Raw genomic sequence first — 17,624 nt, 5'->3', positions numbered from 1 at the left:
CAGCTCTGGATGAACGCTGCAGACAACTTGGAGCTCTCCCTCTTTTCCCATCTTGTGGAAATACTTCAGTCGCCAAGGTAGGCTGGGCTTTGGCAGCCTAAGGATTGGAACCAAAGGCTTCATGCTGAGGACAGGGGTTGAGAGGGCAGGACCGCTGGTGGCTCAGCAGCCACGCCTTACCCTACTCCCAGAGCACTGGGTCCCCTGACCACGGCATATCTGTCTTAATCTGCTCAGGCTGCTGGGACAAAAATTCCATAGACTGGGTGGTTTACAAATCACAGAAACTTACTTCTCATAGTTCCGGAGGTGGAAGTCTAAGATGAAGGCTCTGGCAGGTTCAGTGTCTGGTGGGGACCTGCTTCCTGGTTCATAGTTGGCCGTCTTCTCACTACAACCTCACATGGCAGAAGGGGTGGGGGGCACTCTGTGGTGTCCTTTATAAGGACACTAGTCCCATTCGTGAGGGCTCCACCCTCATGACCTAAGCATCTCTTGAAGGCCCCACCTCCAAATACCGTCACATTGAACATCACTTTTTGAATTAGGGCTCTTTTGATAGCAAGTGGCAGAAAGACAACTGAAACCAACTTAAGGAAGGAAGAAAGGGAGGGGAAAAGGAAGGAAAAAGGAGGGGAGAAAGGAAGGTGGAGAGAGAGGGCACTTCTTGGCTCACACAACTGAGTGAGGCAGGTCTTCACATGTTGTCTAGGTGGTGCTCACACTCCTTTATCTGAGATCTGCCCCTGATTTCGTCTCCACTTGCTCCCCTGCTCTTAGAGCTCTCAGAGCACGTCCTCTGCTCAACGCAGTCAGAAGAGAGGGCTTCTTTTTCACGCAATACTCCTAGCAATAGGATGGAGTACCATGGGGCCATCTTGGGTCAGGTGGCCAGGCCAGGAGCATGACTTGCCCTCTGGAGTGGGTGCAGGGCGGTTAGAAAGAGGTAGTTCCCAAAGAAAACCAGGGGCTGTGACCAGAAGGAAGGCAAGGAAGCCAGCCTATCAACCCACCTCCTTCCTTGCACGCTGGGCTGTTCACACCCACCTCCACCTGCCTCCTCACCAGTCAGCCATTCTAGAAATCATTAATACCTTGGTGCTGCAACCATATTTTCATTCAGCCACTCATAATTGACCAACTATTATAAACTCACTCCGTTTCACACTAGTTCTTAGTGCTGGGAGTTCAGAGAAGGATAAGACACAGTCCTGTGGAGGAGGAACACAGAAAAGTGGGCTGCTCAGGGATAAGAAAGAGCACAAGATGGTGGGGATTTACAGGTGATGCACGCACATTTTTCCCACTGAGCCTGTGAATGCAAGTCACACACAGAACTGGGCTGGTTCTGCCTCCGTTGTATATCAGGGATGTGGAGCTGGGCAGAATTGAACACACCACTCCTGAAAAGACTGTTCAAGCAGGAGCCACTCACCCAGATTCACTCTCCTCCACCTTTATTTTCTTCCCGACTTTTCCACTTTCTTTCCGTACCTGTTATTTTCTAGGAGACGGACACTCACCCTGGGGGCTGTTTTCTTGGTGGGGGGTAGGATTTACTGGAAAGTGGATGTGCGATTATCCTAAGGAGGGGGTGTGGAGGCTTGAATTCTGTCTCTCTCCCCTCTGACTCCGGCGGCGTGTTCATCCACTTTGCGGTTTGGGGCGGGCAGGAAGAGCGCAAGCCCAGACAGGCTCGCCGAGGGCGCGCTCCCGGCTGTTGGGAAGTGCTCCGTGGTCACACTCCAGTCTGCTCTCTTTGTTCTGTGTTTTCCGAGACCCGGCATTAGTTTTCCCCGAGGCTTGGAATTTAAAAGTCAATAACCGGGGCTTGTCTTTGAAGGCAGTTTCTGGGGGTGGAAGGGCACAGGGGCTCATCCCCGAGCGATGCTGGCACTGGGCAGACACTTCTTTGATGGGTGTCTGACTGCATTTTGATGAGCTAACAAGAGAGCGGTGGAGTCAGAGGGCCACGGAGCAAGCCCAGTCTTTGAAACCTTTTTAGCAGAAACACAGCGAATTTGGTTCATTCCAGTAAAAGCTTTTACTGCCTCTCTCCCGGGCTCACCAGGGACGGACCCCGGAATGCTGAAGTTGCTCACCAGACACGGCTTATTCCCAAGCTCGTCTTCCTCTTCAATGAGCCGGGCCTCACCCCCTCCAAGATGCCCACCATCATTGCCATCCTAGGCCGTCAGCTGCGGGGCCACTTCAGCCTCCAGGACTTGCTCAGGTACTGCGCCAGCTCCCCGGGCAGGAAGGGCAGACCCTTCGGGCAGTTTAATGAAGGAATGTAACCCCCAGCTCTCTCCTGACTACACTCAACACAGTAGCAGGTTCTCTTTCTTTGGAACATTCTAGGAGTTTCTCTGCTCAGGGCCAAGAGTTGAAGAAAGGGGTGGGTCCACTGGACTCCCCAGCAGGGCTATGTGTCCACTGCTCCCTGGTGCTCGGACACACCTACTGTGCCAAGAACACAAGAAATTCCGCGAGCATGGCCATCCTCACCAGCCAGTGACCCAGCATGCCCACCTCTTGCAGATTTCCCAAAGAACGGTCTCCGCTGGCATGACGTGTCACCTTTTCTGTCTGCATCACTGTTCTGTTGAGCTGGCAGAGCCAGAGTTAGCTGCTCTGATGAATCCTGACAGACTTTACAAGGCTCTGGAAATACCACATTGATCACAGAATAACATGGTTCCCCTCAAACCCTCCCCTGAAGCCGCCTTGGGGTGGGTCTGTGCAGAAAGCCTTCACGTGTGTTCAGCAGACACAGCCTGGGCCCCGTTGAGCGCATCCTTCTCTCTCTGCCTTCAGGATCGGGCTGTTTGTTGTGTACACCCTCAAGCCTTCTTCATCAGTGAGCGAGAGGCCGATCTGCGTGGACGGAGCCCCAGACCCCTCCCTGCCCGGTGAGGAGACCTTTCCCAGCTGCCAGTCTGAAGGCAGCAGGACGACCTCCACAACAGCCCTGAGAGGCACAGGCGCTGGGACCATTTTGCATGAAAGGAGGAGGGAGAGCTATATGATTAGGGTTTCAAATAGAATCAAACCGTATGTTCTTCCCTCACAACCTAGAATGGGCCCCAAGGCCTCCAGGATGACACCCGGTTCCTTGTAGACCAGCAGGTGGGAGCCTTCATGCCCCAGCCCCCACCTCCCTTCCCGGGTGGCTCTCCCCTGCCCTGCTCCCTTGAGGAGCCCCAGTTTCAACACTCTGAAGCACTTCCACGTCCTAACGTATGATGGTCTGCCATCTGTCCATGCTGTTCCCTGAGCAGCCCCCCCCACCACCACACTCACTAGCCAGTCTCAGCCCCACAAGCTGAGTTAAGAGTCCTCCTCTGTGCTTCTAGAGCCCCTGTGCTTACCCTCATGCGGAGGTCTGTGGTTTGTTCCTTTGAGTCTCTCTCCCCAACCAGACGCAGGACAGCAGCTACATCATGTTCTGCGTTCCCTCTGCTAGGGCAGGTGTGAAGGGGACAGTTAACTACTGATTGCGTTGTCCTCGGCCCTTCGGGTCTGCGCTGTCCAAGATGGGAGCCTCTAGCCACATACGGCCATTTAAATTTTAATTTTAATTAATTGAAATTAACTACAATTAAAAGTTAAATTCCTCAGACACACTAGCCGTGTCCCAAGTGCCTGATAACCATGTGAGGCCAGTGGTTACTGCCTTTACTGGACAGGGCAGATAGAGAACATTCTTATCACTGAAGATTCTCTTGGATCATCTTACTCAATCTAGATAAAATATCTTTTATCCTTAGATCAAGCCTGAAAAGTAGGAATTACTCTTCCCATTTTGCGGATCTGAAAACCGAGGCTCAGAGAGATTAGGAACTTAATGAGAAATAGGGCTGGAATCCAAATAGAGGGGAGTCTGACTCCACTTCTCCAAGCTCCCTCATCAGTCATATCTCTACAGCATGGTGGGCGTGCCCTGAATTGGTGATAAAATAATTGGCCAACCAAGGGAATGAATGAATGGATAATGGGCTAACAGTGTACTATTTAGTCAGTCCTCCTTCTCATAGGGACTCTACTGTGAAACTTTTATCTAACTAAACATCTTCTATTAAGACAGTATTTACATGTCCTTCTGGGTTAGAATAAACTTCAGACGTAAAGTTTCTTCTTCCAATGGATCTGCATACCTCTTGCTACAATTCAAACTGCAGTGCAAACATAGACATGTCAGAGGCCTAGCCTAGAAACAAATTGAGAGCAGGAACCCAGATCACGCACCATAATCATCACCACTCTGCCCCCAGTGCCTCCCATAATGCCCAGCACATAGTAGGTGCTCGGGGAATGTTGCAGCCTGTGATAATTTAAGACATTCTTCTACTCGAAGAGAAATTTGACCTTACCATTTTCAGGATTTTTTTTTTTCATGGGGAAAAGGAGAGCATCAAAAACATCTCCAGTTAAAGGGACTTTAGGAACATTGCCTGAAATTCTTTTTAATCATTGCATGGAAATCTAGAATTGAACGCCAAAATTTCGAGTCCCAGCCATGCCCCAATTCCTGGGAGAATGAAGCATTTGGTGGATACGATTGCCTACTGCAGCAAATATTATGTCTCTTTACATCCGTTTTCTCTCAAATCTGAATTTTCTTTCTTTCTTTCTTTTTTTTTTCTTTTTCTTTTTTTTTTTTTTTTTTGTAGCTGGAAGCCAAACATCTGGAAAGACAATCTGGCTCAGAAACCAGTTGCTGGAGATGCTGCTCAGTGTAATCTCTTCTTCCCAACTTCATCTGTCCTCTGAGTGAGTAGCTCCAGAAAGAGTGATTTGGCATGAGGCTGCCTCATACAGGGTGCAGTATGAAAGCCTTTTCTTAATGAAAAGTTTAGCATCTCTGAGTTGGTTTTCTGCAGTGTGTTTTCTGCACTAGGCAGAAAGAAAATTATATTCTCTCCACCCAATAAAGCAGACCTTGCCCTAAGATATTCTGATGCAAATGTTAAACGGGCATGAGTAACTGGAAACAGATTTGGTATAATTACAATAAACTCTTTCCGTCACCATTGCTATAGTGTAATTGTTATTGTTTTGGCAGTTGTGATAATTACTGATTTTGATGTCCTGTACTTGGCAGGCGATAGAATGGAGAAATTGTTAGCCCGAATAACATCTATCAAGGAAAAGACTTGCCAAACTCTTCTGCTGTTTACTGTTAGTTACTTCCCCAAGCTGGAAAAAGGAGTTGTCTGCCTTCAATTAACTTTCAAAACAATGTGTAATCATAAAGTTCCATTAACTCTCTCAGAGTGCCTGCCTGCTTTATCTCAGCTCTGGAGTCATGAATTCAACAACTCTTTGTTGAGTACCTACTGTGTGCCAGACACTGTTCCTCTCTCAGAGCAAGTGGGTCCTTACTCTCACTGAGTTGACATTTCAGTGTGTACGTGTGTTTGGGGCAGGGAGGAATTGGGGTGGGGAGTTACCCCTCAGTAAAACAGCCTTGCAGATACTTTTACTTATAAAGTCTTTATATTTCTAGAATCAAGGCATCGTAGAACTGGAAGATGCCTTGGGGATGAGGAAGGAAGGCATCTTCCTTTTTGACTTTTTGAAAAGAAATGTAGTATACTGTTTAGGCATCTGGGGTCTGACAACTAGACTTCCAGGGTTCAAATCCCAGCTCTGCCCTCAGGGATCTTGGGGGATTACCTAAGCCCCCATGCCTCTCTTCTACTCATCTATATGAGGATAAAAATGGTATCTGCCATAGATGGAAATTAACATGTGGATAGCCCTGAGCATGGTGCCTGGGGTGCTCTCAATATTCCATAAGCTAACTGCTGATTATCACCATCACCACCACTGCTACCATCATCATCATCACCGTCACCATCACCACCACCATCATCATCATAATGAAGGAAAATGGCCAGAGCGTATCAAGAACTCTGCCAAAGTCATCCAATTAATAAGCGGGGGCATGGCTAGAAAGGAGGGCAGTTTCTTGACTCCTAGTTCCAGTGGCCACACCCTCACTATGCTGAGTCTGGCAGCTGGTGCTGAGAACAATGCCCAACAAAGGTGAATCCTTCCCTGACTCTCAGGAGGCTGAGTCATTTGCTGAACCATTGCCCCTGAGGATGGGCTGCACAGCTCCCTTCCCTCGTTTCTCTCCAGCAAGTCTGTATTCTTTAGACTCATCATTTTAAAACTCATTTTTGAAAGTGACAGTTAAACGTGTATTTTTTTTTGTCTAAACCAATAAAGATGCATACATACTGGACTGTTCCATTTAGATTAGTTTTGACCAGTTATTTAAAAAGGGAGTTAAGTAATCGTTGTGTGTTTTATATGGCTACATTGATGTAATTAGATGGGTGGTTAGTCAGACGCTGTGTAAGTATGAATGTTAGTGAGTAGGGCTGTCAAAAGCCTGCATATTTTTACATCTATTGATACAGAGTTTCCAATTGCTTTGAAGAGTTTTGGCCCACTTACACTCCAGCCATTAACAGACAAATTCCATGTATTTCACAGCAACCTTGCCAGCATTTTATTTTACCAGTCTTTTAAAATGGAGTGTGTACTTTGCTAAGGGATATCTGGATGTTAACCTGAACTTGACTTTTCTAGGTGACTAGTGAGGCTGGACATTATTCCCGTGTTTCCGACATGTCACTTGCTTGTGGACTGAGAGATAATTGATAGCATTTTATTGACCCCTCTCCCCCATGCAGAACAAAGGAAGAGATGTTTCTGAACCTGGGGCCTGACTGGTTCCTGCTGTTCGTGCAGGCCCACCTGCACCCCAGCTCGGTGGTGCTGGGGCTGAAGCTGCTGCTGCACTTTTTGTCAAGCCCCTCCCTCCGCGCGCGATTTAAAGACGGCCTGCCTGCCGGGTGCTGGGTGGAGCGCAGCTCCGAGGGCGTGGACATCATGATGGGTGAGCGTGTGGCCGTCTCTGGGAGGCGGGTACCACCTGTGGTCGGTGAGTGAGGCCTGCTTGGGGCCGGCTCAGCCCCGTGCAGTAGGATCACCTTGACCCTGACCCCCGATCGGCCCCAGTCCCCTCTGACTTCCTTTTCAGGATCTCCCCGTGGCCTCACTGCTCTTCAGATGCTGGGGTTTCTTCCCATTCCTCAGAGTCTCCTTGGCTCTTCCCTCCTCCTGAGGTGCCTCCCCAGCCCTTGACAGCAGCACATCTCTCCTGATGTGAGGTCTTCCTTAAGGCCCCTTCCTCCAGGAGAGGAGGGCCCCGTCTGGGTTAGGACACCTCTGTTATACTCTCTTTTCTTTATAGTTCTTACCACAATTCACAAGCATAGATTTATTTGGGTATTTAATTCCTTCATGTCTGTCCCTCCTGTTGCATTGTAAGTAGCTGATGAAGGCCCGGGGTTCTGTATATTTTGTCAAAATGCTATGTTCTTATTGTCTAATACAAAGAGGTCTGGTCACCTCTAAGGAGGTAGGCACTAAATTAGCGTCTGTTTTTGAATGAATGAATGAATGAATGGGCATGTCAGGAGCAGGGAAAGGAACTCCTGTTGAGCACTTTCTTGTGCTCCTGTGTGTATGACGTGTATTTCCATCAGGCGCTTCTATGGGATGGGCGGGTGGCAGGGAGTCCTCGACTGGAAGCGAGGGCAATTGTTCTCAGTGGCTGTTGGGCACCTCCCGCATCAACAGAGAGCCTGCAGAGCCACCCTCCCGTGCCCGACCAGAGCCCCTGCCTGCTTCCTGGCTTCCGAGTCTTGAGCGACTCTCTGGCCCACCACGTTCACATCCCGGAAGTCTACCTCGTCGTGTCCACCTTCTTCCTACAGACGCCTCTTACGGAGCTGGTGGACAGGCCCAAAGTAAGTTCTCGGGTCGCCCTGGGATGGGGCGACACTCTTGGTTTTCTGGTTCCACGTGACCAAGGCGGTTCCCTAAGACTCCCCTCCCTCTTCCCCTCTCTGTGTCTTCCAACTTCAGTCCTGACCCACTTCCTGCCCTGGCAGCCCCACTCCCCTGACTAGCTCTGCAGATACCCTTGGCTTCCTCAGCCTCAGCCTCCCATCGTCCCTCCCAGCGGGGCTCCGTTTTGATCGATCAATCCCAGTTGTGAGTCTCTCTCTCCTTCTGGGCACAGCTGGAGAGATCACATGACTGTGGGGGCAATGTGGAGAGGCGAATGGCTGCCACCACTGAGGTAGGGCCTCAGCTTATGCCTCCGAAGAAACATGTCCCTTTGCCTCAGTCACGCCCCTGCTAGTCCCCTGCACTCCAGTGTGAGCCCTGAGTCTTCTGGCTCCCAGGCACCCTTTGCTCAGATGACTTACCTCATGATGGGAGTGGAGGCCCCCATGAAGGGTTCATTACCTCAGGAACCCCCCCACGACATGTACATGCCATGACCCTCTTGATCACCTTCTCTCCACTGTTGCTTGCAAAGGGCAGCTTTTCTGGGCTAGTCTGGTGTCCTTCGCTTCCTTTCCTCAGTGACCGCCCTTCTCTATTATCCCTTCTTTTGTGTTTTCAGCATCTTTTTTACTGACTCTTTCCTCAGAGACTATAGGCATGGTAAATTATGTCCCACCTACAACCAGAAGCTGTCCCCTTGACTCACACTCTTGACCAGCTGCTGTCCTGTTTGTCACACTTCTGTCCTTCCTTGGCCACATTTCTCCAAAGAGGAGTCTACACTCACGTTACACACCTTCTCACCAGCCTCTCACTCACTAACTCACTGACTTGCACCAAATCCAAGGCTTCATTGGCTCCCATTCCTGTGGATCAGGTTCAGACTCCCCGGCCAGCATCAAGGCCCTTCCTGTTTGGGTGTCTGACTTGTCTCCCAGCCTAACTTCCTCTCTCGCTGGCCTTTTTGTTCTGTGGTCCTCCTGAGTCACCTCCCCAATAAGACCAGCAGCCTTGTGCCTGCCTGCCCTGTCAGCCCTTTCTCCCACCATCACCTGCTTGGAGAGGTGTCTTCCCTCCATTCTCAGCTCAGATGCCACCTCCTGCTTAGACCCCTAGACAGCAAGAAGCATTCCTTTTATGCCTTATGTGACACCAGCATGTTTACATTTTACATTTGCCTCTCTCCTGAGATACTGAGCCCTTCAAGAACAGACCTCAACTCTTACTCATCTTCCAGGGCACCTGACAAATAGACTCAGAAATTGCTTCTTGGTCTTGATTGAGTTGAGTTGAACTTCACTGAGTCGACATGGATGGAGGGTCATGGCTTTGCAAATACAAGGCTAGAAAATTCACCTCTTGCACATCCTTATATTTGACCTAGTTCAGTCGACATATGCCAATAGTATTACAGATCACACTTCAAAATAAAGTTCTTAATATGCTGTCCCGAATTCATAGAAACCCTGTATTTTTATTTTTCTAAGAACGTATTGCAGGAAACAAACATTTGCTGAATGTCAGGACCCATGATAGATGTTTTTACATGTTTTATATCGTTTGATATTTACAACAACCCCATGGGGTAGATAATGTAATTTTCATTTCAGAGAAGGAAACTGAACTGCCAAGAGGCTGAAAAGGTTGCATAAGCACAGCTTTTAAAGAGGCAAAGTCAGGTCACCCAGCTCATCAACCCTGTGCTCTGTCTGCTGTGCTCTGCACTTGCCCCAAAGCCTTGGCATTTGTTGTATGTTTTCTGCCATCACACTCACAAGAATTCATTAAAGTTGATTGGGACCTTGAATATTTGTGATGTCAGACCAAGAAGAACTAAGAGAACTGAACTTGACGCCAGTTGCTGGTGAGCACCCTCTCTGAGGTGTCGCTTTCCCCGGTGCGCCATCAGGGGGCTGAAATTCCCCGAACAGGCCAGCCGCCTGGGCTGCTGCCGTGTGGTTGGTTGGTTTTTCCTTTCCCACCGGGGCCCCCTGGGAAACACGATGTGCTGGCTGGAGAGCTGGTCCTCTTGGCACATAGCCACAGGTCTCTTTACAGTCCTGGCCCCCTCTTTCAGGACAGCCTGGACGCCATGCTGCAATGGCTCTTGCATAAGCACCACAAGGAAGAGGTCCTCCGGGCCGGGCTGTGCATGGAAGGTGCCCTGCTGCTCCTGGAGATGCTGAAAGCCACCATGAGCCAGGTGAGACCCGCTCCCCACGTGCTGAGAGGAGGCTCTGATGGGAAGACGGTCTCGGGAAGTCAACCTTGACCTTTCCCGGCAGCTTCCAGTAATGCTGATAATTAGGAGGTGTTATTCAGAAGTCTTGATGGAAGAGGCAGGTTGGGTTCCTAGTAATAATTTAGGTGCACAATGGGAAACCCTGTCTATTTGTGCCCACTGGAGTTTACGTGCTTTTGCCAGAAACATCTACTTCCCATTTGTTTAAATGCTTGACTTTCTTCACTGGGAGATTTAATGTCTTCAGTCAAAGGGAACATTTGGGAGCAAGCCCTTTAAGTCAGGAGCTTCAGGGGCCCTATAGAGGGGAAAGGGGGTCTCTCCTCTCAAGGAGCTCACCTCTGCCAGGACAGTGGGCCTCTCAATTGGGTGACCCATGAGGTGGAGACCTGTCTTGGAGAAGACAGATGCCCACCAGCTACAGATGTGACATGGAGAGCCTTTGATTCAGGCCTTCAAGGCCCACCCTGAGGGTGGGTAGAGAGGTTTCAGATGTGGAGGCAAATGCGAGGGAGTGAAGGGCATGTGGTCTGTGAACAGGAGTAACCGTAAGCCAGGTCACAAGAACTTGCATGAGAGGCTGAAGAATTCTGACTTCATTCTGCAGACTCTAAGGGAAGCTGGAGGTTTCGTATGTGTGGGGAAACCCTAATTGCATGATTACCTAACATTTAAACAAGAAAAAAAAAGTAGACAGTAAAAATCACCCAAAACACACCCATCCAGAGATCCACTGTGAACTTTAGTGGCGTATCCTTCCAGACACCTGTCTAAAATTTTACCATATCCTTGGAGGATCAGACTGCAGATTCCTTCTGCCTTTTTTTTTTTTTAAATCTCAACATGTTGTTGGGATTCATTATTTGTAGATAGAAATTTGTGTTGTATCTCAGAATGTTCGTTGTTACAAAAAGTTCATTATGAACTTTCTTGAGTAGACGTCTCTATTCTCCAGTTTGATGTCCCCCTTCATATAAATTCTGGGATGTGGGATCGCCAGGCAAAGTGTACTTCTTGCATTTTATTTCTCAGGAAGGTTGCATCAGACATTATATATACACGTTTCCCCTTCTCACTTACATTTCACCGTCTCGTAGAGATGTGCTTGGCCCAGTCCTCCCAGCCTCGATGACAAGGCCAAACTGATGGTGATTTCATAGTTGACTTCTTTTGCATTTATTGTTACTGACGTCAATAGCATTTTCACATGCGTGTTAACCATCTCTATTTATTTTACTCTGAATTGCCTGTTTCACCTTTTGCCAACTTTGCCGTGCGTGTGTTGAGTAGGAAAAGGAAAAAAAAAACCAGATCAAGCTCTTTGCTCTTTTTAAAAACAGTAATGTACTTAATTTTTATTAAATACTCTTTGAGCATATAATTAGATGGTCATATGCTTTTTCCTTTTAACCAGTTCCCTATAATGAATTATATTAATAGATTTCCTTGCATTCTTGCAAAGATCTCACCTTGCCATTTTGTTATTGTTCTTTTAGCATACTTCCTTAGTCTCCATGTAAATATTTTATTTCTGATTTTCACTCATATTTGTAAGTGATATTAGCTTGTAGTGTTCTCTTTTTTATATGCTGTCAGGCTTTGGTATCACTATTATGCTAGCTTTATTGAAAAAAGGGCTTTTTTCTTTTTATTCAAGAAGATGCTAAATTCATTATTCTTGTATTGTTTAAATTGCTCCTATGAAAATTCTGGGGCCTGAATTTTTCCATTATTGCCCTGCTTAGGCTTTTAAATGTCTCCTTGACCTAGTTTAGGTAATTGGTATTTTTAGAACTTCTTCCTACTTGTTCAGTTTGCCCAAATGGTCTCTTTTAATTCATTTAATTTTCTGTGTCATTATTTCCTTCTTATCCTTAATTTGTAAATGCGTGCTCTCTCTTTACCTCACCTGTCCTTACTTAAGGAGCTGAGGACTTGTGGATTTATTTAAAGAACCAACTTTCGATATATGTTATCATTCTCCTGTTTTTGCGGGGGAGTTGTTTTAAGATTTTGATATTTGACGTCATCTTCACTTTTTGTTGGTTTCTAGGGTTTCTGTGATTGAAGTTTTAAAGACCTTCTTGACTCATAGTTTTCAGTGTCTCTGTGGTGGGACTTTTTTAATTTAAATTGCTGTTACCCCTTCCAGTTCAGTTTTGTCCTAGCAGAACATATGTTTATGCTTTCCTACTTTGGGAAACTTATTCATGGTTCCATTGTAGCCCTAATGTGCAATTAATCTGGGGACGCCTGAAAAAAAGGCATATTTTCCATTTGCAGCATAAGGAGTTTGTTACCTTTCTAATCAATTAATGTTATTTAGAAAGAGCAAACCAAAGGAATAACACAAAAGCATTTAAAATAAAGAAAATACACAGTATGCAGAGAGAAGTAAAAAAATCAGGCCAAACATTTACATTTTAATAACAAACATAAAATGGTAACTCGTGTACTACAGATGTGACCCTTAAACTGGGTCAGAAAACAGGACCCAACCTACTGGGATCTAACAAACATGTAACAAAAGCAAAGTCACTGGAAGATTATTTTGGTTCATTGAAGCTATTTGCCATGAAGGCATCATTTACCAAATATGATAGAAAAGCATCAAAACACAAAAGGCAAAATCCAGAAAGATAAGAGAGAAAGGTCGGGGATGTAATTGTAGTGAATAATGCTAACATATCTTTCTCAGTTTATTATATTTTATTTTTTGCTTGGAACCTTACTTTGTTTGCTGTTACTTCCCTGCCTCGTGGTAACCACAGATTCATTTGCCTGTTCTTGAACTTGATATCAAGTAGAATCAGACAGCATGTACTCCTTTGCGTTTGGCGTCTTTCACTCATCTTTAGGTTTGTGGGATTCACTTGGAAATTCATTCTTTTTTTATTGTTCAGTAGTATTTTATTGTGATAATGGATCACTGTTTATCCATCCTGGGTTATGAATAAAGCTGTTACATGTATCTCTTGGTGGACATACATAATCCTTTCTGTTGGAAATATACCCAGGAGTGAAATTGTGGGTCACCAGCTGTACACGTGACTTGTTTTAGCAGATACTGTGGAATAGTTCTCCAAAGTGAAGTGCCAGTTTACACTCACCAGCTCTTAGTCTGCGAAGGTTCTAGTCATTCCAAGGCCTTGTCAGTGTTTAGCATTATTGATCTTGTAGATGTTAGCCATTTTATTGCGTGCAGCTATCCTTTGGAAAAGACAGAATTATCTCCCTCGTGCAAATGTAGACACTGAAGCCGTGGAGGTTAACCCACTCAGGCAGGGTCACAGAGCGAGGGCACGGTGGAGGCATGTGTGCCCAATGTTAGCATTTCATCCCAGGGCACTGCCTCGCCTAAGGGCCTTCAGGGGGTGCCTGTTGTTCAGTGCATCAAATTCAAATCCTTCTTCCAAAAGTCCAAGTCCTCTGTATCTGACTTTGTCTCCCAACTTCCTCTATTTTTGCCCTGTGCTCCTCACTGTGAAAATAAGCCTGAAGCACTAAAAAGTCTCATTTAATTCTCATGACCTTATGAAATAGGTCACAGTACAATCTTTGTCTTGCAGAGTTGGGACTGGATGTGTAAGGGGATTAAGAAAGTGATACAAAGCTGTACTGTTAGTAAGCGGCAGACTAACTCCAGGAAAAGGTCTCTGAACTCCGACCTCTGGTACTTCCTCTAAATCTAATATTGTGCTGTAAGAACTCAGTGGAGATGGCAGATGCAGGTAACTCCAGGAGCAGTTTCCCTCTGCCTGCCTGCTCAGCTGAAACCAAACCCACAGGATCTTGGGAAAGAGGTCTTAAACCTCTCTTTAGTTGTCCCCTTTCTTTTTTCAATCAGGATTGAGTTTTCTAGAATGAGGCTCAGTTCTAGGCATTTGGTATTTACTTGGTTATCGGGACATCCTAACTCATGTACGTGGGGCTAGGACTCAAGGCTGGTGGGGAAATGAGGAAGCTGTGAGTGGGTGGGACTGGGGCTGAGTAACTGGCCAACGGAAGACCCGACGTCTGCCTGGAACACCCACAAGAGTAGGCTGAGGGTCACTCAGTCTGGTTGTTGGCGTGGCTAGGTAGGGAGTGACCCTGATATTAAGCTTGGTCAATTTTCAAGTTCCAGGCTGGCTATCCAGAACAGAGAAGGACCTCAGGCAGCAGCTGGATACACTGGGGTTGGGATCAGTGACAGGACACAGCTGGTCAGGGGAGCTGGGCTCCAGCAGGGCACTAGGGTGCAGCCAGGATGGAGACTGTGCCAGGTGGCCAAGACAAGGTTATTGTGTGGGGCAGACAGGTGCCCAGGTCCCCTCAGGGCACTGGATATCACCTCAGTGCCACACGATCCATTCCAGACCCCTGACTGGTGGGGAGGGGGCTCTTTGAGCCCTGGCAGCCTCGGACAGGATTTATCCATGTATCAGCCAGGGCAGGGGCTAGAGCTGGGGGTGTTAGCATGGAGCCAGTGAAGGCTGGGGTCAACCCTAATTGGCAAGTTTCTTGTACACAGAAGCCATGTCTTACCACATAGAAAGCATGGAGAAGACAGACTTAACAGCCAGGTTGCCTGGGTTCAGTTCCCGGCTCTGCCCCTTGCCTGCTGGGTGAACATTAACAAGCTACTCAGCCTCTCTGTACCTTTGTCTTCCCATCTGTAAAATAGAGATACATGTAAAACCTACCTCAGGGGGTTGTCGTGAGGTGAGAAGAGGAATCTGTGTGAAGCCCTTGAACCCTGCCCCAGGTGATGACCAGTATCCCTGCTAATCCACAGTTTTCAGTGTCTTACAATGAGGTGTCTTGTTGAGAGTCTCAGAAAGGAGGTCTTTTGCCTAGATTTTAGGTCCTCCTGTGCAGCCCCCCAGTCACGCACCCACTCACCACCTCTCACCAAGTGTGCCCTCAGCCCTCGACAGGTTCTGGAGACGGCGCGTGGGAACGAACCTTCCCGGCCAGCGTGCTGCAGTTCCTCGGCCTCGTGCACAGCACCTACCCCCAGGATCCGGCCTGGCGTGCCCCGGAGTTCCTCCAGACCCTGGCCGCAGTCGCCTTCCCCTTGGGAGCCCCTAAGGTAGGACATGCCTCTTCCCCGCCCCATGAGAGCCAGGGTTGAGCGGCACTGTCCCTCAAGGGCGAAGGGCATAATTCCTCCCTATCCCCACCCCTGCCCCACCACCTGCAAATTAAAATACACTTTAAGGCAACTTGGCTGAAACCTTAAGCAAAAAACTTGGGTGATTTTCCTTCTCTTGGCAAAGATGCAGCTTCAGGACATTTTCAGCTTGCGATTCAGTAACTTTTTGAGTTGTTAGGAATCTCAGTAATGAGAAATTTGATGGTAGATGGAGTCCAGTTTTATGTGGAATACCCACACGCTGATAACGCAAAACAACACAGTCGATCCCAGGAAGCTCATTGCCGGCGCCCCCTGCAGGGGAGGGGCGGAACTGCAACAGCGTCCTGTCTTCTCAGGACCCTTCCTGTTTGCGGCCATCGGAGGGTTTGCAGAGGCCCAGCTGGGAGGGCAAAGGGACCGACTGGGTCTTGAGGACGAGGTCTGACTGTGGGGGTAGAGAGATGAGAGTGAGGTGCTATGGGAAGAGAGGTGAGTGAGTTTGAGACCAAGAGCCAGTGCCAGCAGGTCCAGGGGACTCTGTGCTGAGAGCATCTGGGAGTTGAGAGGAGCAGGCGGGGACCGGTGAAGGGCAGGTGTAGGAGGAGGAGGGGCACAAGCCTGCCCATCACCCCATGCTGGTGGAGTAGGAGCTGAGACCCAGCCTGGTAAAGTGAGTTAGCCACACCTGGCTGCAAACCAGTAGCCAAAGGAACATACGAGGCACAGTTGGTAAGTAGAGGGTTTAGAAGTCATGCCAGGCACAGTGCACGCAGGTAGTGTTTACTCCATAATTGTTTGCTAATAGACGAAGTGAGTGAATGGACATGCTCTGTAAGCTAATCTTTTCTAGCAGTGCGTTCATGCTGACAGCCTCCATCTACTGAACACCTGCAATGGTCCTGACCTGGGGCTTCACACACCCTCACGGGCACCCGATGCAGGCGGTGTTAAAGTGGAAAGTGAGATTCGGGGAGGTGAAACTGACCAGTTTCCTCCTGGTTCAGTGGGGCTGTAAGACCCATCCTACAAAATGGTGAGGGGATGAAACACACCACAGCTTACGTGATTAGTGAGTGACAGAGCCAAGATTTAAACCTCACTCTCTCACCCCAAAGCCCATGTCCTTTCCATCAGTGCGTTTAAAATAAAATTAAATGGCCAAATAAAATTTAAGAGTAATTAGTTTTAATAAAATGACTAGAAGATTTGCAAAAAGAGGAAATGATTTGATGGGCTAATAGCAACTAAAGCAACATAGTAGAAAAGGAAGTAAAAAAGAATCAATAAAGAGCAAAGGAAGGCACTGCAGGCAGCACTGGAAGGGATGGGGGATGGGACCCCGCACACAGGTGCCCCGGGCCAGGCAGGGAGGAAGGACAGTCCTACAGGCTGGCCCTCACCACTCCCCCCACCCAGAGAGGGCCAGGGCTTCGAAGTCGATAGCCTGACATTCTCAGCCCAGATCCCCACGTCAGCCCCTGCACCCACAGGCCAGACCCTCCATCTGCTGAGTCAGGATTCCAGCCGGCTGCGCACCGGCAGCCACAGAGCGCACTCTGACCCAGGGCTCTTCCTCCGCGTGCTCAGTAGTTCCTGCCCGAGGGAGGGCCTGGCCCAAAGTCACCTCCCAGCCTGTTGTGGGTGAGCCCGCCCCCACTTCTAGAGCTCATATCCCCAGGGCTCCTCTTCCCATTTCAGCTCCAGGTCCGCTCCAAAAGGCCTTTGTTTGCACAGAAAACATGACAGACCCTCTTCATGCAGAAGGCTGGTGACCAGAAGACTTTGATTTGCTGTGATTTTATGTGGCATCTTTCCAGTCAAGGCTGCATGGAGCTAATTAATGCAGTCACCACTGCCCTAGGTGCCGTTAAATTCATTTTATGGCTTAATTAAGAATGGCTGCATTAATTTTATGAATGAGTGAAGGGAGGTGCCGACAGATGAACGTGTGAAAAGTCCATGGGCTGGGAGTCAGGAGACCCTGGCCCTGTGTCCTTGGGCATGTCATTCAGCCTCCCAGCATCTCCGTGTCCTCCTGGACGTACCGGGCTGATGACCCCACCTCGTCTATCTCCCAGTATTTTAATAAATGTGAACTGAGACAGTGAAGGCCAAGGTGCTGCAGGGCTGGGACCCCAGGGCTGGCTGAAGCCCTATTTCTCTTTTCACCTGAGGGTCCTGTCTGTCAACGTCAGCAGAGCCTGGCAGGCTCCACAGGAAGGTGGGACGTGCTTTCCTGATGGTACACCGGGGCCAGGCATTGCCACGTGCACTGTTCCCTTGTTGCGTCTTTGTGAGAGCCTTTTCATCATTACTGCTTGACTGATGGGGACTGTGGCTCTGAGGAGGGTAACGCCTTGCCCAGGACACATCCTGGGCTTCCTCGCT

At 48.3% G+C, this 17,624-nt stretch overlaps 1 protein-coding gene across 6 annotated transcripts in view; it reads left to right on the top strand.

The window, feature by feature from the left end:
* The window catches only part of WDFY4 (WDFY family member 4), a 267,352-nt gene that overhangs the window by 114,460 nt on the left and 135,268 nt on the right, over positions 1 to 17,624 (top strand). For all 6 annotated transcript variants that reach the window (XM_064487947.1, XM_064487946.1, XM_031460981.2 and 3 more), the window contains exons 25-32: positions 4 to 77; positions 2,072 to 2,233; positions 2,818 to 2,912; positions 4,674 to 4,773; positions 6,708 to 6,913; positions 7,660 to 7,829; positions 9,953 to 10,078; positions 15,027 to 15,191. In XM_064487947.1, the coding sequence (XP_064344017.1) occupies positions 4 to 77; positions 2,072 to 2,233; positions 2,818 to 2,912; positions 4,674 to 4,773; positions 6,708 to 6,913; positions 7,660 to 7,829; positions 9,953 to 10,078; positions 15,027 to 15,191 (1,098 nt within the window). The remainder of the gene's footprint in view (positions 1 to 3; positions 78 to 2,071; positions 2,234 to 2,817; positions 2,913 to 4,673; positions 4,774 to 6,707; positions 6,914 to 7,659; positions 7,830 to 9,952; positions 10,079 to 15,026; positions 15,192 to 17,624) is intronic.

Source organism: Camelus dromedarius, chromosome 8 (assembly GCF_036321535.1).
Source record: "Camelus dromedarius isolate mCamDro1 chromosome 8, mCamDro1.pat, whole genome shotgun sequence".
Classification (NCBI taxonomy): Eukaryota; Metazoa; Chordata; class Mammalia; order Artiodactyla; family Camelidae; genus Camelus; species Camelus dromedarius.
The sequence above is the reverse complement of the archived record's forward strand: the minus strand, read 5'-3'. Positions and strand labels throughout refer to the sequence as shown.